This window comes from Ictidomys tridecemlineatus, chromosome 6 (genome assembly GCF_052094955.1).
Source record: "Ictidomys tridecemlineatus isolate mIctTri1 chromosome 6, mIctTri1.hap1, whole genome shotgun sequence".
In the NCBI taxonomy this organism is placed as follows: domain Eukaryota; kingdom Metazoa; phylum Chordata; class Mammalia; order Rodentia; family Sciuridae; genus Ictidomys; species Ictidomys tridecemlineatus.
The window spans coordinates 149,121,201-149,144,261 of record NC_135482.1 but is presented as its reverse complement, the minus strand read 5'-3'; the positions used below and the strand labels follow the sequence as shown (position 1 = coordinate 149,144,261).

Below are 23,061 nucleotides of genomic sequence, written 5' to 3'. Positions count from 1 at the left end.
TCTGGTCTCACAGACAGTGCTATGGTTTGGCTCTGGAATGTCCACAGAAGGACCATGTACTGAAGCTTGTTCCCCAATGCAATAATGTTCAAAGGTTGGGCATTTGGCAGGTGCCTATATCATCAGGGCTCTGACCTCATCAGTGGATTAATCCAGAATGATCAATAAGTTGACTGCATTCTTGGGAAATGGTGGAAACTGTAATACATAGGGTATAATTAGAGGAAGTGGGTCCCTATGGGCATGCCCTGGAAGGGTATATATTTGCCCAGTCCCTTGTAAGTTACCTCTCTTCTCTGCTTTCTGTCGTCCATAAGCTGAGAGCTTTCCTCCTCCACACACTTCTGTAGTAGTGCTCTGCCTCACCTTAGGTGCAAAGCAATGGAACCAGCTGACCACAGACTAAAACTCTGAATTCAAGTAAGGTACTTTGGTCACATCAACAACAACAAAAAACTAAAACAGTTAGAATATGGTAAATCCATAATTCTAACCTAGCTCTGTCTAGTCAGGCTAGAGATGCAGTGAAGGATACCTGAAAATATTTAGAATACTGAGACAAGTTATTTTAACTCAGATTCAATTGAACATGTTTCCTGGCAAGCTTCAGCAAACTAGGAGCTAAATGGTGTTATTTTTTTAGCATTTAAAATAAATCTTAAAATGTCTTGGGGAAATTATTTATTCATTTATCAGATATTTATTGTGTACTAACCATATACTAGGCAATGTTCAAAACAATAGAAATTCATAGACACCAGAGAGAATTTTTGCCCTCATGAACACTCTTACCGCAGACAAACAGACTAATGGATAGAACACAATACAATAAATGAGAAGATGATGAGTACTAGAAAAACAGAGCAGAGCAAAGGGGAAAGCTGCTCTGTATAAAACATGGAATGGAGCATGCATTTTCAAATAGAGAACTTGGAGAAGACCTTCAAAAGCTGACCTATAAAGAAAAACTGAAAGGACCTGAGAGAACAAGCTATCTGAATAACCAGAGAAGGCAGGGTCCAAATGTTGCCCTTAACTCATCCCCCTTGCTACTCTGCACATTTAAAAATGTGTATATTTAAAAGCCAAAGTACAAGAACCTTTGCAAGCTCTAATTATGGGGTGGATAAAATCATTGAGAAAAAAAGAAGTATAGGAAGAAAAGACTAAAAGACAAAATCTAAGTAAAACTCTTATTCAAATGGTAGAAGAAATGGGAAAGAGCCAGGGACTAGTCAGACACAAAGTACAGGAGAGAGAACAGAAGAAAGTACTGTTTTTGGAGTAAACAACAAGTGTGCTATAGTGTTTGAGAATCACACTCCAAGAATATGACTGACACATCTGAGAAAGAGTACAGAGGCCATGCTGTTCTAGCTGAGTTAGCCAGGGGTTAGCAGTAGAAGATGAATCAAGAAACAATGAGGTGGAGATATGTAGAACCTTGTAGACCAGTGCAAAGATTTAGGATTTCTCTTGAAAGTAGAATGCCACTGTAGGGGTAAGGCTTGAAGTAGAATATTATCTGATTTAAATTAATGGCTGCTGAGTTAACAATAGAATGGATTAGAGACAAACTGAGATATATATTATTTCTCAATACCAAATTCTTTTGAACATTTACATGCATGTTATGGAAAACAAAAGCAAAATTTCGTATTTTTTGCCATCAAGCAAAAAAAGGAGAGAGATTAATATAAATCACAGCAAAATTTCAAACTTTTGGAGAAACTCACTAGTGTTAGCAATTCAAGAAATAGCATATTATTCCGATCATGCTGTGTTTTTATTAGTTCTAATAAATTAAAGAATTGCAGAGTTATTTAATACAGCTGACATTCTACTAATTTCAAGGGAAAAGGGCTAACAAAAGCTCATAAGAAAATTCATTCAGATCTCAATTCTACTTATCCTCCCACTCTATACAGAAAACACAATTGATAGCATGTGAATGATTTTTCCACTTAATGGCAGTGTTTGATATTATTATTTTGATGTAGAACTGAAATAAATGAACTCAATCTCTTGATTAAATGAGAGTTATTTTATCAAAGAACATGGCTGCATACTTTGGCATTTTAACTTTATCTTAATGTATAATATAGGTACTATACATTTATTATGATGATGTATTAGGGATTATTCCATAAAACAAGGTATGGAGGAAAAGGCCGTTTTTGTTCTTCTAGAGATACATTCTCATGAACACTAACTTTTTTCCAAAGGTCCTTGATGAATTACATACTCTACAGATGCCTAATAGCCATCTCACTCCAACCAAAGCTTACTTTTTGAAATAAAATACAATAGCATCATAGTATAAAATCACCTTGTACAATTCCCTAGATCAGGGATTGCAATGTTCCTCAGAGAGGTAGTAACCAACAGCAAACACAAACAAAACCTTGCTGCTGCTGAGTCCCCCTCCAGGGAGAAGACTGAGAACAACAGCCAGGTTTGTCCTTCACTGCTTCCGTTGTTAAATTTCTAATTCACTCCCTCAGGAATCTCATCTGGACCCACAGCTTTAAATGCCACCCAGGTGCTACTGGCTCCAAAATTTATGACTTCAGCCTTGAACTCCCAGTTCATATCCCAAATGAACACATGATATGTCCACCTGGATATCTACAGACATTTAAAAGTGATCATCCCTCTCATAATCCATTCCTTGTACAAGGCTTTTCCACATTTCTGTAAGAGGGAATTCTTTCTAATTGCATAAGTTAATAACTGGAAGCTATCCTTGATTGTTCCTATATACCAATTCCAATCTACAGGAATTCTATCTTCCTTATTTTCAAAATAAACCAGAAACTAACTGCTTCTTGCCACTGACCCATCAAGTCTGTCAAGCCAACACTGACTCATACCTTAATAATTAAGATCATTTAAACTACACAATAACCAACCATTGGCCTCTCCTATGCTCCCCATCCCAGATCTGTTTCCCCAGTCAGCTGCCAGAAAAACACTCCTAAAGCATCTATCTGATTATTTCAATCTTTTGTTATAACTCTCCACAGCTTTCTTAGAATAAAATTCATGGTCTTTAACATTTAACAATGCCCTGGTGGCCTCTCTAAACTCATCTCCTACAATTCTCCCTCAATCACTCTGCCACAACCATTCACTTCACATCACCAAATGCACATATTCCTCAAGGTGTTGGGACTCATGATTTCTTCTGTCTATGCTTCCTCAAGATACCCACATATCTCACTGATATCTTGAGGCTTCTGATCAACCATTACTTTTTCCTAGAGACCTTCAAACTACCCTAAAGAGATATCTTTCACTATCATCCCACTGCTTCCTGCAGAGCATTTATTACTACTAATATCATGTTATTAAATATTTGCTTATGTATATATTACTACCCACAAAAATTGAGAGATGCTCACTACAATGAACTCAGAACTTAGAGCAATGCCTAGATCCAGGTATTCAATAAATAGTTGCCAATAAGTGAATGACAAAATAATCACTACTTAGTCAAGGACACTAGGTCTTCAACAAAACATATCAGACAATAGTACAATTACCACCTTTTATTGTTAATATATGAGGTATCAAACAAAAACTCATATGTGAAATAATGCAAGAAAGCTTAAGAGGTGAAATAACTGGATTATGAGAAACTTAAACTAATCCGTTTATTAATCCCCTGATATGAATTATCCAGTTAGTAACTATGGGCAGGTAGGGTGTGGCTGGAGGAGAAGGGTCCCTAGGCACATTCCTTTGGGGTATATATATTTTGTTCTTGTGAGTAGAAATCTCTGCCAGGCCCTGAGCTGCTTCCTCCACCACACTATTCTGTCATGATGGTTTGCCTCACCTAGTGCCTAAGGCAATGGAGATGGTGGTCTATATAAATAGAGACCTCTGAAATTGAAGGTCAAACTTTTCCTCCTCTGAAATCATTCTGGTTGGGTCTTTGGGTAGCAGTGGTGAAAAAGCTGACTAAAACACCAACATAAGCTCAAAGCCTAAGTTCATCCATGAAACCCAAGTCTTTGTAACACCAAAAGGCTAAGACTTATATTAATGGAAAACTTGCTACCTGGTGCCACTTCTTTAGAATTATTTAATGAGAGCTGAATTTAATATTAGGAAACTTCTTAAATATGCCCAATCTATCAGCAGTGAAACCAATGTTAAGTTCAACCACTAAAAATCTCAAATTATTTATGAATGTCAGTATATTTGGTTAAACTCATAAATCACTTATGCATTATTGTGGACTACCTAATAAAGATGTAAAGAGTCTGTGTATGGCCTTTTATGAGCTTTGCCAACATAACTTCACTGTGCCATGTATAGAAAAAATTAAGAAGAAATCTGAGAACAAAAGATCTTCAAAGAAAATATATACTAGAGTGGAAAATACAAAAATTATCTTTCAATTCAAATAACAACATTATTATCTTGATTTAGGTTGCTGAATGAGATAGAAGACATAAATAAGGTTATAAAAAATTACAGAAGCATTAAATGTCTGAAATTTTTTAAGGTAAAAACCAATGATAACTTAGAGTGATCTAAACTAATAAGGACTAAACTAAGTTAGAGAAAACTAGGTGGGTTTATACTAACCCCTAGATCCTGGAAGAAGCATGTGAAAAAGGGTGCAAACTAATAACAAGAATAATTTAAAAGAATCATCCAATGCTTATAACAGTCTCAAGAGAAACATACTAAGATTTGAATAGCCATGGATATAGTTTTCAATAATATTCATTCCAAACAGATGAAATTGCCAAACAGGTGCCCAAAGCATGATATAATGTGAGGGACCCTGAGTAAGTGCACAAGTACTAATAAACAGAAGTGGTGTGTGAACAGCAGAACAGCACTTGCATTTTCCAATAGACACCATTACAGTCTACAAGTTTCAGACTGGCACAGTTTATGTAACTGGCAGAAAAGACAGAAGATGAATTATTTAAGTAGGAATTATAAGAAGCCAAAATGAGTATTTAAAGAAATTATACCAAACTAACTTCAGGTCTTTCATTAATAGCCTAAGTGAAGACCATGAGTGTAAAGTAGCACTTAGATTCCAGTGTAATAACAGACATTTGGATATATGCACAGGGTACTCTAGTAACAAAGAGAAAAGACACTTAATTTTGTATCAAACAATAAGAGAGTTAGGGAGACTTGTTGGGAGACTTGCTGTCAGAAGAAGGTCACTGGAGGTGTGGATCTTGTCCATGATTCTTCCTGTAAGAGCTCTCTCTGCTTCCTGGCTGCTATAAGCTGAATCGATTTCTTCTGCCACACCCTGTGCCATGACATTTCTGAGTATGTACTTTATATGGCAAAAAAGACTTTGCATATATGATTGACACTCTTGAGATGGGAATTTATCCTGTATTGTCCAGGTAGGTGCAGTACCATCAAAGAGTCCTTCTAAAGGGAAGCAGGAGGATCAGAGAAGAAGTTAGGATGACAAAAGGAGAATTAAAAGTATGGCTGGGCCATGTACCAAGGAATATAGACAGTTTACAGAATCTGGAAGAAGCCAGGAAATAAATCCTCCCTCGTGAGCCCTCAACAGGAGTGTGGCTCTGCTTTACCCCCATTCTGAACTTATGGTCCCCATCCAAATTTATAATATAAAGAACCTGTGTTGCTTTAAGCCACCAACTGTGCAGTAATTTGTTATAAAAGCAAGAGAAAACATAGTCCTATTTCAGGAAACTGAGGAATGGAAAAATCAATAACTATCCACAATCACATATCCAGTCAGAGGTATAGATAGGATTCAAAGCTAGATCATGGTCATGTATCATCAATACATATATAAAGATATATGTAGAATTTTTTAATGAAACCTTGAGGGCGGCAAATTACCATCTTTTATTAAAAGAATAAAAGGAAAATTCATGAGGGCTATGAAATACTAAATAAATGTTTAAAAAACAGCCTTTGGAAAAGATCTTCAAAATACATGGCAAAAAAAGTTTCAGAACAATGTATTTTTAAAATTGTCCATATGATCCTGCATACAATTGTTAATACAAAGAAAGAGAATAAAAAGTCCAACTGTTCAAAATGACAATTTGTGTGAAATTAAGTGAGGCAGGTGGAGAGAGGGAACATTCCCATTGTATTCAATATTTTTTTGTTATTTAAATAGTTTACACCAAGAATATTATGGTATGTTTTAAAATGGCATTTTTAATCCAGGAAAAAATGCATAAGCTTCCTACATTTTTTTTCCCCAAAAAAGAAAAGAGGCCTCCACAGCATAAAGTTTAAAAGGCCTGCCCTATAGTGACACCAAATGGTAGCAGATCAAAATACAGTACACAAACAGGACATTTGTTCCATTCAATCTTCCTATAAATGTTTGATTCCTTTGAAGAACAGGCAGCTGAACAAAAATAATATGAAGAAAAATACTCAGAAACCTAGAATTTTTAATCAAAGAAAGTCTAGTACACCAAACTTCAAATACACATTTTTAGGCCTCTTTCCAAACTTCAGCTAATCTTGTGATCCCATTGAATATTTACATAAATCATTTCTCACACATTTAAACCATGTCACTGTGAACACAGTGATTTTACGTAATAGCTTATTGATCAAAGCAACCCTGCAAATATAAGAAAAGCAATTATACAACTAAAGTCAAGTTCTACTCCACAGAAACCAACCTTCGGAAAGTAGGCCATATTTTGGTGAAGAGATGAGAAATGTTGGGACTGAAAGTGGGGAATTAGGAATAAAATAAGTTACAGGATACTGACCCAATCAGTGAAGAATTTCTTGGAAATATTTTTTTTTCATCCCTTAACCAGATGACAGAAAACTAAGCTGAATAAAATAGAATGCTACTACATCCCAAATATAAACTAATTTCTTAAGAAATTATTCTGCTGAACTGTCCAGGGAAAAGAATATTTCAAATTTAAACACTTCAGTCAATATTCAGCTCCCACTAACAGAAACTAACCAACACATAAAAACAGAAGGTAAATTATCTTCTTCCATATAAACTACTTCAAAAAGACATGAATATCAATCCCCTCCCAGAGCACTCCTCTTAAATATCATTTGGCCAGAACCCTTAGTATCTCAGCATAAAATGACAGTTTGTTTGGATTTTTTGATGTATTATTTTTCACATGCCAACATCTCCTAGAAAACAGACAACATATAAATATATTATCAGTTACAAAAACAAGTCAATATCATTAACATCTAAAGTCCTAAATTCATACCATTGGATTTAAAATCTATATTTCAAAACCAAGTAGAAGAGAAAATTTTAATTGTTATCACTGTATAAAGTGGTTAATGTTAAAGAGGTGATGAATATGCTCACTATCCTGATTAGATCACTATATAATGTGTGGATGTATCCAAACATAACACTGTACTCTGTAAATAAGTAGAATTCATACTTGTCATTTAAAAATACATCTTATTTTAGAATACATGACCAGTGATACTCCACATCATGTACAATCACAAGAATGGAATCCAAATTAGAGTAAGTTATACTCATTGTAGGTATAATATGTCAAAATACACCCTATTTATCATGTATATCTAAAAAGAACATATGTAGGTACGTACATACATACATACATAAAATTAGAATAAGTACTAAAAGAAAAATGTAGGGCTGGGCCTTAGTTCAGAGACAGACTATGCACTTAGCTTGTGCAAAGCTCTGGGTGGGTCTGATTACCAGTACCACCAAAAAAAAAAAAAATTTACTGGACCACCAGCCATATTTCATTATCTCACTAGCACTACACAATAACACATAAAAAGATGATCAGCTCTAGAAATGTTTGAGTGCTTTTCTCAGCAAAGAGGTCCATGTCTGGTCATAAAGGACCACAAGGAGAATTAATTAAGTGGAGTATCTGGTAACATATGAACAACTTAACTCGTCATACCATAAGATTACCCATGTTTGCTAGACCCACATTAGGGACTGTTAATTACACAAACTGGCAAAATCACCATTAAGAAATTTTTTCTTCCAATTTCCAAGGAAGAAATATGAAAATGAAATAATATCCAGGGAAACATGAAGAAAACAGACAAACAGTTTAGTGGTTGGAACAAAGCCTCAAGAATATGCAATTTTTATGGAAATTGGTATAATATTTTAAATTAGAACAGATAATATACTTGATCTTAGCCAAAAGATAAAGAAACAATTATATATGATATTTCTGATCTGAAATTTATAAAAGGCATAAAAGGCCTATAAATCTGTAAGTAATATAGAATAAAAATAACATAAATTTCAAATTTGTAGATTAGTCATGATACATTCTAATTGGTCTTTGGCACTAGCTCCTGATACTTTAGATATGTTATTTTTTGCATTCTGCCTTTCCATTAAAAAGAAAACAATGCAAATGAACACCAATATCTTGGTAGAGCTGCATCAGGATTATTTTATATATATATATAATTCTTGTGAAGAATTATAATTGGTTTGAGGCAAATAACTTCAGTGAATTTATCCATCATCTCAAGCCTCAGTGTACTTAAAGAGAATAGATTTTCTAAGGAGCTTCTAACTCAAATAATCAAATTAATAAGTTTATATAATCTTACAGGAGAAAAAGTGAGTGTCACTGGTAAACAACATAACTGTAGATTTTTAACTAGTTTTTGGCAACAAGAAAATGCTAAAAATCACAGTATCAGTCTACAGAACCTTAAGATGAAACAGCTAAGAACAAGTTGCTCTATAGAGAGAAAAACAAATGAAAAGGCATGGGGAGATGGGACTAAACTAAACCAACCTGTGCTAATTTCCTGGCTGTGCTTCTGTGATTTTTTTTCAGGTAGAAATGATTAGTACTCTAAAATATAAGCTACATCAAAAAGTAAATGTGCCTTAAAGGCAAGATGAATATCTCAGGGAAATCTATAGTTTAACTTACCTCAATTTCACATCTTTGATACAAACATTATTTCAAAATGTTGACAGTTTAAAAGTACAACTTACTATTTTGAAAATCTTACAGAAATATATGTGGCAATTATAATAAATTTTCAAAAATCATCATACTGTTGTATTGTTAACATGATGTAGATGAGCTGAAGACACATTACTCTATAAACAAAATTAAAATTGAGATTTAATTGAGGAGAGAGAAAGTTTCAGTTATTCCATTCCGTTTAACATGCTTTAGCCAAGACTTTTTTTTTCTTCTTTTTGCTTAATTATCAATGACTGTTTTGAGCTTTAGTGTGCTTCCTTTTTTGTGTGTTTAGGAGTGTTAGAAAGGGATAGAAAGAATAGGGGTGAAGAGAGGGGGTTTAAGAAGTAGGAGGAGACAGATTGGGAATGGTTAAATAAAAAAAAACTAATAGTTACTTTTTGCTCAATTTTCATTCTCTTTCCTCCATCAAAACAATTACCATTTAAAATGTTAGTACCACACAAATCACAACTTAACACAGTATGTGTAAGAATTTTCATAATCAACATTATTCATATTCTCCATAGGAAATATTTTCAGTAGGATTATTCTTTCAATACTACACTTCATTTGTACCCAAGTACAACCAATTTTGAAATCTGTAAATTCCTAGTCAAGTCTAAATTGACATGTCATGAAATGGCATGAAATGGTCCATCTCTCGTCTGAAAATTGAAACTATAACATTAGCCAGTAGATTCTCAGAATATTTTTGTTCTAGCTTTCTAGCTCTTAAGAGTACACTGTTCATAAATAATAGCAATTTGATGATGAATACTAGATTTTCAAAAGAAAGCATAATTTGCTGATTTTAAATAAATTTTAAATATTAGTAAGTTTGAGCCCATTTCTCTATGAATCACTAGAACAAAGGAATAGGTTGAAATCTTTTCTATGACAAACTGTGACATATAAACTTCATTGTTAAATAAGCACTTTCATAAAACCTTGCATGTGTTTCAGATTTACTATATATAAGAAATATTTCAAAATGATAATTTTATATTTTATATATTATTCTAGTGGAACAATCAAAAGAGATGGGCATAAATCAACACTATTAGTCTGTGTTTAAAAATTTAACACTAATTCTCTTTTATTCGCCTATTCTGATATGGAAGACATAGCAAACAGAATATCAAATAGGCATTAAGAGAAAGAAAACATAAATGGGTAAAGCAAAACAAAGGAAAATGGGGGAAGGTAGAGAAGGAAATAATCTGGAGAATAGGAGTAAAAATTTTAAAAATGTTTTTTGTATTTTTCTTTAAAAATAAGTTGAGTTTAAACATTTCATAATAAAAACGAAAGACTGTGAGAAAAAGGGAAAGCCTTGTTTTCTTTGGAATCTATATGCAGATCTTTGAACTTTATGGGTAAAGGCAGTTGAACAGCGGTGGTTTGAGATAAAGGAAGGAATTTAAGAGCAAATGCCTACAACACACCATATATGGAGTACAGATCTGCCAATAGCTAGCCAATCTGAATCTTTAAAATTATATAATTTCATCTTCCAATACAATTTCATCCTGGCCCTGGAGGTTGGTAATATAACTGAAGATAAATGAGAAAAATAATAATCTTATTAAAAAATCACTACTTTATGGTATCATTATGACGACTACAGTAACCACCCTAAAAATGATCATTCAATGGTAGGAGAAAAGAGCAAAAAAATGAAAGCTTGATTTTAAAATAATTTTAAGTCACAATCCAGCTAATATGTACCATTGGCAAGTTTTTTCAACTCTTTAGACCCCTACCTTTGATAAAATAGGAGAGCAGAACAAGATGATTATCAAGGTGTCTCAAAGATTTCTTTTTAACTGAATTTATTCTTCACCCTCATTGCAGAGAAAGAGACAATATTTCTAATTTAGTCAAGACCATGAGATAAACTCAAGTGAGGGATTAAAACAAGAAATTGAAGCTACTCTTGCAGTATGTTGGAATGCACAGCTCTAGAATAAATCACAAATATATGCTTAAGAAGTACAGCATTCATTTAATATTTTACCATTAAATAAAGAACATAACAAAATTATACATACACTTTTTGAATGTCCCTTGAATTTTATTTAAGAACAGAGTTTCGATATACTATTTTAAATCAAGATAATTTCCCATGAATATCCTTAGGTTTAAAAAAAATCCAGCAAGATGAATATTAAATGTATGTGGGTAAAAGTGAGAAAAAGCTTCAGATTTTCTTTCTCTGGTTCTGCACAGTAGAAATGAAAACCATCAAAAGGGTTAATCCTGATAGTACTCACCACAACAGCAAACTGCTCAGGTTCACATAAGTTGTTATAGTCACTCTTGAACTGAGACAAGGAATTTAATTGCTCTTGATCAGGAAGATGCTTTAATAAGTTCTAAAAATTGAAACCAAAATAAAATATCTTCACTCAATGAGCTTTCTAAATTTTATGAAAATTAATAAACTATGAAAAGGAAACCAGTGAAGAAGTTAATCTTTAGTTTTATTTCTCAGTAACCTCCTTTACATCAAGCCGTAAGCAACACTCTCTGCATCTTGGAAACAATTTTCTTTTTTCTCTATCCCAGAATTATTATATATTCAAATCAAGCACTACTGAATGTTTATTTGATTAACTTACAAATGAGAAAGAACTCAAACTTACAGCAAAGGAACAGCTTTCTCACCTGGATAGATGTGATCCATTACATTTCAGCTTTAGGGAATTAAATGTCAGAAATTTCAGGCAAAGCCAAACATATTTTAACACTTCACTCAGAGGGATAAAAGAAATCACCATATTGCTAGTAAAAGGCAAGCAAAAGGATAGACAAGAAATCAAGGAAATTTTAGTGGCAGTACTTGTAAGATTTAACCAGTAGGATTACGTTTTAATAATAAAAACTGAAGGTACCACTAAAAGACAAAGTAGCTTTTCTGACATGAAAAAAAAAATTAAAAGACATGGCAGATATAGGATGATATACTTGCAGATAAAACATATAAAGAGGTCCCCTAGGAACTTAAGTGTCCATGGCTCAAAAGGCCCTTTAATGGTAGCATCTGCATTCTATAAATCATAGTTTCCTTTGGCTGCTCTGGCTCCTTTTTCTATACACAGCCTTTCCAAGTCACACACTTAAATAAGAGACTACTTGAAAAACTACTAGGGGGATACACGTAATTACACTTTCCCAATAGAACATAAATGTTTAAACACTCTCTTAGACCAAGTCTATATAGCCCTCCATACAAAATATACTCAACCATAATAATGATATAACTAGTTAATGTAGTGATATTAAAATTAAGGGGGAAAAAGAGTGGTTGGTTCTCACAATTACAAATTATGTAATTTTTGTATAAGCCCAACATCAAGCACCAATTATAATTAAGCCTATAACATGCTATATGTATGTGTGTGTGTATGTATGTATGTGTGTGTGTATGTATGTATGTGTGTGTGTATGTATGTATGTGTGTGTGTGTATATATATATATATATATATATATATATATAGAGAGAGAGAGAGGGGGGGGGGGGCAGAAAATATATAGAGAGAGATTTATATATATTGGCAGAAAAGATCTCCTAAGGTGTTATTAGTTAAAAATACTGGTAGAGAATGCTATCCATCAAAAGAAGAAAGAACAAAGAAAAAGAAATCCCTGTATACCTTCGCATAAAAACTTGGTTGACTGGCCAAAAACAAAAAGGTGGCAATGAAGGATCATCTCTAGAAAAAGTATTCACAATTAATATTAGCAAAGTGAACAAAAACAATGCATCTGATTTTTCCACTAAAGTAGAAATGTCTCTTAATGGAACTGCCTGAGAGCAAACACATAATTATTTATATTTTCTTTAAACCATGTGAGCAGTTGGATTGCCTATGTTATTTATTATACTGAATCTCCAAATTTCTTCAGCATTGTTTTAGATGAATATCAAATCTCTGTGAATTGTTTAGTTAATATATAATTAGATTTTTAATATTTCTTCAGAAATTTGTTCATATTATTGTTTATGTGTCCTAATGTTAAAAACTATTAGGATGTGTATGAGTACAGGCTCAATCTACCCTTGCTTTCCCCTTACCAAATTTCCCATGCTCCTCAATCTACCCTTGCTTTCCCCTTACCAAATTTCCCATGCTCCCTATAAATCTCAAAGTTATTGTCCAACTAAATTCTACAAGTTGTCCTAATACACCCAGTTTTTGCCTCCTACCTCAGTGTTACTATTGTCAATATAGCTGCATGTAGCTAAATTTTTCATCCAATCCCCACCCTATTTTACATTCATGCCTTATATGTCCTTGAAGTGCCCTTGCCTCCATATACACCACACAGAGTGCATACTCCCACTTGCTTTCTAGTTTTAAACCAATTTTGATTAAATTATGCTTATTTTATATTTTAATTATGTGTGTAAATGTCATCTCCCTTAGCAAAATACAAATTTTAAGGTGATGTCTACCTCTAATAGAGCCTAATACAATGCATGGTGATACAATAAAATACTTGTAAAAAGTCTGATGGGATTGAGTCTTTAATTTTCATTTATTTATTTTAGGTTTTAAAAAACTCATAAAACTGGTATTTACCAATCATAGGTATGCACAATAATGACATCCATTCATCCATGATGCCCAGATCTACTCACAGAACCTATGAAAATATTAGGCTGAATTGCAAAGAGAAGGTGACTATCAGCTGAACTCAAATTAGGGTGAATATATTAGATTATCTGACATACTCATGTAATCACAGAAGTCCTCAAAGAGAAAAACTAAAATAAAACAAAAGCATGAGGGAGAAGCATCCATCAAATAAAGCAACAGAAGGCAACCTGGGTGGTTTGAAAGATGAAGAGGCCCTGGAGTTCAGGACAGTTGGCAACCATAATCAGCTGGAAAGACAGGTATGGAGTTTTCCCTAGAGCTTGAATGAAAGAATAAAAATCTGTCAACACCTTGACTTCACCACAGGGAGGGCAACACCATATTCTATACAAGTGTAAGATATAAAATTTGCACTACTTTAAGCTATTCAGTTTGTGGTGAATTGTTGTAGCAGCAATAGAAGACTAATACATTAAGAAATTATTATTGCTAATTATTGGACATAAATTTTAAAATGCAGATGACCTTTTTCTATCTTTTTCTATCTTTTTCTATCAACAAAAGCCACATGATCATCCAAAACATTCATGTAATCAAGTGAAGAGCTACTCTAAATATTTAACGAAATCATTATAAGAAATACAAACATGTATTAAGTACAAAGATTTTCTTTAAGGAACTTGGCATCTGCTCCCAGCAAGAAGCCACATACACAATCAACAATAATACAGACAAAAATTCAGTTGGGAAAAAAAATGCTAGAGGGTGGAAAAAGATGCCTAAAAAAGAGCTATTGAATTAGGTAGTTTATGAGTGTCTGAGAGACAGCATGAATCACAAATAACAGAATATAAACATCAAACTTAGAAGACAAAATAAGGAGAGACAATTGAGAACAACTTCTAAAGATTCATTCATTGACAGGTTAAAACATCTAAAATAATCTGAATCATTTGTTGATATAATAAATAGTCCATGGATCTTTGTTATTAAAAATCCATTTTTGCAAACATATTCTTATCAAAACAAAAGAGCATGAAATGAAGATACTCTCTCAAATACAATTTGTGTTTTGATTCTCCAACTTCAAATCTATTGGTATATATATTTGATCTCTTAGTAGAATTCAGTAAGTAACGTTAGTACCACATTACAATGCATTTAAAAATACAGCAGGCAAGAATCATTTAAAAAGTGTTCCAGCTGGACATGGTAGTGCACACCTATAATTCCAGAGGCTCTGGAGGCTGAGGAAGGAGAATCAAGAGTTCAAAGCCAAGCTTCATCAACCTAGCAAGGACTTAAACAACTCAGTGAGACCCACTGTCTAAATAAAAGAGCAAATGGGCTAGGGATGTAGCGCAGTGTTTAAGTTACCCTGGGTTCAAATCCCTGGCGCCAAAAAACAAATAAATAAGTAAATAAATAAATAAATAAAAATAAAAAGTACTCCAGCTTTCTCAGTGACTTCAGAGCACCATGGCAACAAATCCATAACACCTATATGAGCATCAATGACTCTAAAGGAGTTCTTAGTGAATGAGACTAAGTAAAATCTTCCTCAAGCTCCTATACCAAACAATAACACAACTTCATAAACCTAAGAAAAACACAATCTACAAAGGCTGTAAAACAAATTTAAATTAACATATCACAAATGTTAATTGTAACACAAATACATATGTAAAATTAAATTTGCCTTTCAGAAACAGTCATTTAAAATAATTGAAATGTAATGATTTTGATAGCATTATATTTAGTCTGCACTTGAGAAAGATGCAGTTTTATCTTCTGGCAGTGCAGAAGTTATGCTAAAGCTAATTATGCAGTAATGATTTTCCAGTTGAATGATTAGGGTTAAAAATTATGCTTCACTTACAGATTTCTATTTAATGAGAAGTTTGCAATGAAATACTGAAATTTAGGCTCTGTTTGTTTACCTGAATCACAGACTCTGCCAACTGTGTTTCATCCACTTCCAATATCATCGTTTTTATTTCCTCATATGGCACCCGAAGAGAGCTCAGAAAGATTGCTGAGAGAGGAAAAAAGGTTCATAATGAATAAGAAAATGAAGAAATTTGAGATGAAATTCTATTTATAAGATCAAGTATAAATTCATAAAGAGAGAACTTATTCCTTTAGGATAGTTATCATGGGGGAGGTGGCTTTCATTAGTAGATTTTATGTTCTCTAAACTTGTAGAACTAGGATTTAAACAATAATCCTGTATTATGATGCAGAAACCAAGGTCAGTTTTCAAATGCTTAGTTATTTGTCTACCATAGGAATGTGCCAAATTTCATGTGATTTAAAAAAATTAAAATATATTAGATACACTCTAAAGCAGCACACTGTTATGAAAACAATGATAAAATCCCAGTATGTACATGTAATATTTGTCTAAACATGTGTTATTGCCTTATCATATCTTCCAGTTCTACTAAATAGTTCGGAAAACAACATTTTTAAGAGTACTACACACTAACACTTTCACAAAGAATAACTTTTACTATTCAGTAGTATTGTAAATAATATGCTGGAGAAGAGCATTACATGTAATTAAATCTTAAAATATACATTTTATAAAATAAATTTTCATAATAATTTATCCAAATACATTTTGAGATAATATATTACAGAGAATTTCATATATTACTTAAATTTTTCTTGATACTTAAATAATTAGTCTTATAATGATATTGTCAAGAACTTTTGAGTAATATAAAGATATTTCACAAAATTAAATATGATGCTTTTCCTATTCCCCCTTTATTCTACTATTATCTTTCCATGTTCAAAGATGTAATTTTTTGACCATATTCAGCACTGACTACCATCATCCTTTTAATTTTTTTTTAACTTAGTAAAGTATGTCATCTCGTCTATGGATAATGTTATTTGCATCTTTCTTGGATTATTTTTTTGTTGTGAAGAGCATGTATCAATTACAGATAAACAACAAGGGAAACATTTTTGTTCTTATCAACGACTTCAATCACACATTTCAGAAAGCAAGGAATCAAAATATGTGATCACTGTGCTAGGAATTATGGATGCCTGTTACCCTCAATATCCCATGAGTGAGATGAAATAGAGGATCTAAAAGATACTAACAGATATTCATGTGGGAATAACTCTAGTAGTGTTACCTAAAATTCTCACACACACACACACACACACACACACTCACACACACACAAATATATATGATCTAAAAGGGATAATAAATGAATGACAGGTTATAAAATAATCCTTACATCATTTACAAAGAAAGATGTAGGTAAATAATATTCATTTGTGATTAGAGAAGAACATGTTGGGTATAAAAAGCAATGGAAAACATGAAAAGATTTCTGTTTGATGACATTTACCAAAAATATTTTTTAAAAAAACATAAAAATCTACCTTAGAATTCACAGAGTATCATTCTTTCTTCTAATATAGTCATCTAAAATAATATCAATAAAATAATATCAATTAACATGAGGTTGAAATATGAAATAGGGCAAAATTCATGAAAATCAAAACAGTAAGAAATAAAAGTGATGAATAAATAAATGTAATGTGTTAAGCCTCAGAAGCCAGAAAATTTAGAAGATGAATTGTTAAGATGGGCCTGGTTTATAAACTTAGATTAATGTGAAGCATTGACACTACTGATGCCTTCTGAAAACAACAAATTCTATCAAGATACACTATCTATGGACACAATTAAAAATGTAGAAAAGATTAGGTGTGGTGGAACACACCTGTAATTCCAATGGCTCAGGAAGCGGGGGCAGGAGAATCATAAGATGTTCAAGGTAAATAATATTTCAGCCTCAGCAACTTAGTGAGGCCCTAGGCAACTCATTAAAACCCTGTCTTTAAATAAAAGTATTTAAAAAGGGCTGGGGATGTGGTTCATTGGTTAAGTGCCCCTGGGTTCAATACCTGGTACCCCAAAACAACAACAAAAATACAAAAAGCTGAAAGGCTAAAGGGAAAAATCAAAATTACTCTGGGACATAATATAGGAATTGGGAAAGAAAGGTATTATAGTTTTATATTTCAGGTACTATGACAAAGTATAATACATTCCAGAAATATCTAAAAAGCATGTTTTTAATCTTAAAAGCATTTTCAAGATATCCTTGAAAGCCAGGAAAAGTAATAATCCTAGGAGAAAACAATTATTTACAGAAATGAAACAATAGCTGGAAATGTTGGGATGGGGGTAGTATCAAAAAGACTTACTGAAAATAAAACAAATTGAGAAAGAAAACAGTAGAACTTTTAGAAATAAAAAATACATGTATTAAAATTGAAAACTCAACATATACGCGGATTAGGCATCTGATGAAAAGAAAATTGGTAACATCAATTGGGTACCCATAAGCACAGTCATCTAAAATGACTTAAAAATAATAAGTTGAGAGACACACAGGTAGGGATACCTTTAAAAGCCCAATAGACGGTCCAAACATAGATCACTCAGGTACTAGAAAAGAAGCATACTTAAGGACTTCATGTTCAACTAAGTAAACCAGACCCAAACAAACAAACAAAAAAGGATGAGTATCGTTATGTTCCCTCTAATATAAGGAAGATTAAAAAGAAAGGAAAAAATAAATAAAAGTTGACCTGAAAGTAGAAATAGTGTGTGTTGGCAAGAGCATACAAGGGTGGGCGTGGGGTTGGGGGGAGGCATGAGGGTAGAAGAAGGGTGGATGGATATGATTAATATACACTGTATGCATGTATGGACAAACCACAACAAATCCCACTAATATCTATGTGTCAATTAATAAGTATACATTTAAAAATAAGCATTTGAAAAGTAAATGTTGAGAATTTTTCAGAATTACAGAAAGACAAACATCATCAGATCAAGGAGGCTCAACAAATGCCAAACTTGATAAGTAAAAAAAACAAACCTAGTGTCTTCTAAAACACCAAGCACTGGGGAGGTAAAACAGAAACAAGCATTGTTGAGGCAAGAGTAAAGCAGTACAAATACACAACAGTTGACACAACAGGGGATGACACACAGTATGTCACAAATACCAACTCAACTAGTATAGCTCAAAAGCAGCCCTAGACAATATGTAAGCAAATGCCCTGTTAATATTTCAATAAAACTTTGTTTATAAAATAGGCAATAGAACAGGTTTAGCATGAACATCACCTAAGTGTCAACTACACCTTGAATGAATGGAGTGTAACATTCCAAGAATGTAAATCCTGTATTGCAATGGAGATGATAATCCTATACCTGAATGAATTAACATGGTCTGGGATTTTTAAGATTCCAAATCAAACATGTTTAGGAACATGTATATAATTAGTAAAACTACCCCAAAAAAGTGCTTAACTGAACATCATGATAAGGTTACTTCTCACAGGAAAAGGGATAAAATTGGAGAGGAACATATTTAAGCCTCTAAAGTAGAGACAATGTTTTCTTTTAACTATGGATGTTTTGTTTATTATTAAATTGTATCATATATTTTATGAATCTCTCATGTGTAACATATATATCCTAATGATATAAAATAATTTTAAATGAATAGGAAATTTTTTAGAAATATGATAATGTGAGATAAAGGATTAATTTTACCCAGCTAAGGTCTGCCTGACCTTATTGCCTATAAAAATGAGGTACTCTCTAAACACTGGAACATCCTGCCTGATGTTCTTTAATACCTGGAGATACTGGGCCAAACTACATAATCTATGGTCACAATCTGATTTCTAGTGTGGGTTTTGAGCCTCAAACTTTTAGCTCTTCTTGTACAGAGGTTAGAAATTGGGGTCATTAATACAGGAGTTCAACTATGACCAAGTCTCTGTAAAAACCCTAACCACGAAGGGAGCTTCCCTGCTTCACAATACTCTGAGCATTGTCATACGTCATTGCCGGCAGAAGTCAGAAATGACCACAACTCCACTGAGAGAGAGACCAAACCTTCACATTTAGAACTCTTCTGGACTCCGCCCCTGCACCTTTCTTTCCCTGACTGATATTAATCTACCATTTTGCTAAAATAACAATGAGTGAAAAAAATTAAGTTCTGTACATAATTTTAATTACTAATGAAACCTGAAAGTGTTCTTGAACCTCTATAAAGGGGTCAGAAGTGAGTGTGGTATTGGTGGACCTATTAACTTCACAGTTGTTTAATCAGTAACGTTAATTGGTTCACCAGTACCTGTGAAGTTAGTGGTTCTCACATAATGAAGTAAGTAAATACCAAAAAGGATGAGTAAAACATGTAAATAATACACTATACATCATAGTAACAAATAAAACACAAATATATATATAAAAATAAAACATTAGGAAAATTTGCTTTGCAAATTAAAATAGCTTATTCTTTTTATTTTCTCCTATATTTGTCATTTGTCCACAACTTTCAAGTTTCTATAATTAAAACATAATACCCTATTAATATATTAATAAAGATCAAAATAAGGTTTTAATAGTTTATTAATTAATTGATTGTCTTTTGGAAACCAATTGCTGTAATAACTATTGGGGGGGGATGCCTAAGAGACAATTTGAAAGACAAGTATAGACTTTATTTTTTAAAAAACTTAAAAGTTACTGAGAATAACATAAGAGATACTCAGTTAAAACTTCCAAAAGGCCCATTAAAATGAATCTTTCTACTAACATACATCTTATCCTTCAAAATGTGATTATATAGATCCCAGTAGGAAGCTTTGGGTTCAGTTAAGAAGTGTAAAGTGTGCAGATTTGAGAACCAGTCATGCTTGTTTTCTGTGAAGAAATTTATAAATATTTAAACCTTTACATTAATTTGTAGATTCCAGGGTTTCTCCCATTACAACTCTTAAATTCACTCAAGGAAAAAAAAATCTGGTTAACCTCATGAATCTTATAAAACTCCTGAGACTTCTCTTGATCCTGGAATTTTATCACTAATGATGAACCCAGAATTTTTGCCAAAATGTTTGTGAACTGAAAATATAGGAAACCTAACCTATCTTTAAATAAAGTAGACAAATAAATGAGTAACTAATAGATTCTTTCCTCAAAATTCTCAAAAATTTTTCAGTTAGGAGAAATCTAAGAGAACTTATCTAGTACTGACCCATTATTTTTCTCTTCTATAAAATTTAGAAGTAAATCTCTCCATTTTAGTATATTACTATTACTGACCACAGCTTTACTCCAAGTTGCCTCATTCTAAAACAGTACCACTATCAACACTATCTCTGCTCAGAATTTATCATCTTAAGACTGAATTTTACAGACAAAACCCAGCTGTGAATCCAACTGTAATTACAGAAAAGATTATAGGCTGCCAAAGTTTCATGAAGCTTCAATCATAACACTTTTTCCTACAATCTGAGAAGGCAAGAATAATCCTATAATGGATTCTCATCAGACATGATATAAATTCTGGATCTTTTGATATTGTACTTTGTAACTTGTTTGTCAATTAAACAAATGGGATATATATCCTCTGGCTAAAGCATATTACAAACAGGATGCTTCTCTATAAGAATGTGATTTTGTAATCTGAAAGCAGGAATAAATAAAACTATACCTATTTAAACATTTTCAAAATGAGCAACCTTATTCAAGTCACCTAAATGCAAAACCCTCCAGATTTTCCACCTATAATATCAATGCTAATACCTACCTGGAAGAGTTAGTCAATAGTTATTAGTATATGCTATTAACTATCTAGCACATCTTATTTAGCACATGCTATATAATGTATAATAATGAATAACCTTGCCCAACAAGTGAACTGAAATAAATATTTAAGCTAAGTCATCCTGGCTGATCTACTCAGAAAGTACAGTTTTCAAAATGATATTTCTTCGGGAACCATGAAAAAGTTACTTAAAGTCAAGACTAGCAATGTGTAATGCAGACCATGGATATTTTTCAAAACAAAACACCTGTTTCTGATCTCTGAGTTAGAACTTTTGGACATTACTATGTTCTAGGGGTACAAGGGGGGATGGTGGGAGGTCCTGGAATGATTGTATCATGTAATAACTCCCAAATTTTCAGGGAACTAATAAGCAAATACACACACACACACACACACAAATATTTTCCATTGAAACTATGTGTCTATCACACACAAGAGAGGCAGAGCTGTATTAATTATGATCCTCTTTTCAGGATGGTGAACAGCACTTTGACTGCCATTCTGGGTGCCAGAGGAAAGAGATTCACTGAAGTGGTCATCACCAATCAAATGTTTCTACCCAAAATTGATGTCACCTCACTTATATTTTGATTGACCCAAATGTGCCACATGTTGGTACTTAACATGGAAGAGGCAGGGATGAGCAATTTGTGCTCAAAATGAGAATAAAATATTGTGTGACAGCATTAATACTTTCACACTGTTTTGTGTGGGTGGTAGTCCAGCCTATACTATAGAAAAGTGATGACCCTCTCTCATGGGAAGGATAAGGGGAGTCATTTCTAAAACCTTCATAAAAAGGAATGTCAATCATATCTTCTTCATATATTACCTCTTATACAACTCTGTTTAATCAATAGTCTGAATCTTTATCCTCTCACTGAAAAACTGTTTTCTTCCAATATTACTAAAAACTCACTTGAGGCATGAATAATTAATAGGTGGACTAAAAGTCATGTTTACTTGCTTCATCCCACTATATTCTCCACATTATATCCCTCATATACTATAAGAAAGTAATGGTCATATTATCTCAGGTCCAAGCAGAACTATCCTTGGTATGTTTAAGATCCAATTACAAATGAGTTAGGAGCAAAACTATTTAGCTTCTTTTCTCACAGTAATTCAGTCAGGAATACAATTCAAAACTAACTATTTAGCTCCTGTAACAGTAATTAAATCAAAAATATTTCCAGTCAGTACTTTTGAAGAAATGGTATGAACTGCTCAGATGGGATAATGAAATTCATTTTATCATCATCCCTATTTCCATTAATATTCTAAACTCCTTCATGTGTGATCAAGTATCACAAATAATAGATTCAGAAGAATATAACAGAAATGATATACTACCAATTTTTTTAAAAAAATATGTTATTACTTGAATTCCTTGTTTTTATTTTTATACTCAAAAATGGGACTTGAAATTATAACTCTCTTTTCAATTATGGAAGATAGAAAATAGGAAAATGATTTAGGATGAAATCCTAACACACTAGTCTTTTGAAGAATTTAATCTCATAATTTGCAGAAGGAAGTGTTATCTTTGAAATTAAGCAAATATTAGAATTAAAACAACAGAAAATGAAAAAGAAGTCATAAAATGAAATAAAAACACTATTTGTATGTGTTTTGATAATAGTATTAAAAGTTTATACTTACAAAGGTTCTGAGCAATTTTAGAATCTAGAAATTTAAGTTCTTTAATCTTTTTCTTAATAGCTTTCTTCTCTTCAAAATCTTCTTCATCTCTTTTCTCTGTAAAACCAAGAACAGATCTATGTTAGGGGAAGTAAAGACACTGAAGTGCA

General features: G+C 32.7%; 1 protein-coding gene across 1 annotated transcript in view; it reads right to left on the bottom strand.

Moving 5' to 3' along the window:
• Diaph3 (diaphanous related formin 3) overlaps positions 1-23,061 on the bottom strand; it is a 455,034-nt gene that overhangs the window by 222,476 nt on the left and 209,497 nt on the right. The window contains exons 18-20 of the mRNA XM_005338141.4: positions 22,913-23,008; positions 15,515-15,609; positions 11,243-11,344 (exon numbers count right to left, since the gene is read on the bottom strand). Of these exons, the coding sequence (XP_005338198.1) occupies positions 11,243-11,344; positions 15,515-15,609; positions 22,913-23,008 (293 nt within the window). The remainder of the gene's footprint in view (positions 1-11,242; positions 11,345-15,514; positions 15,610-22,912; positions 23,009-23,061) is intronic.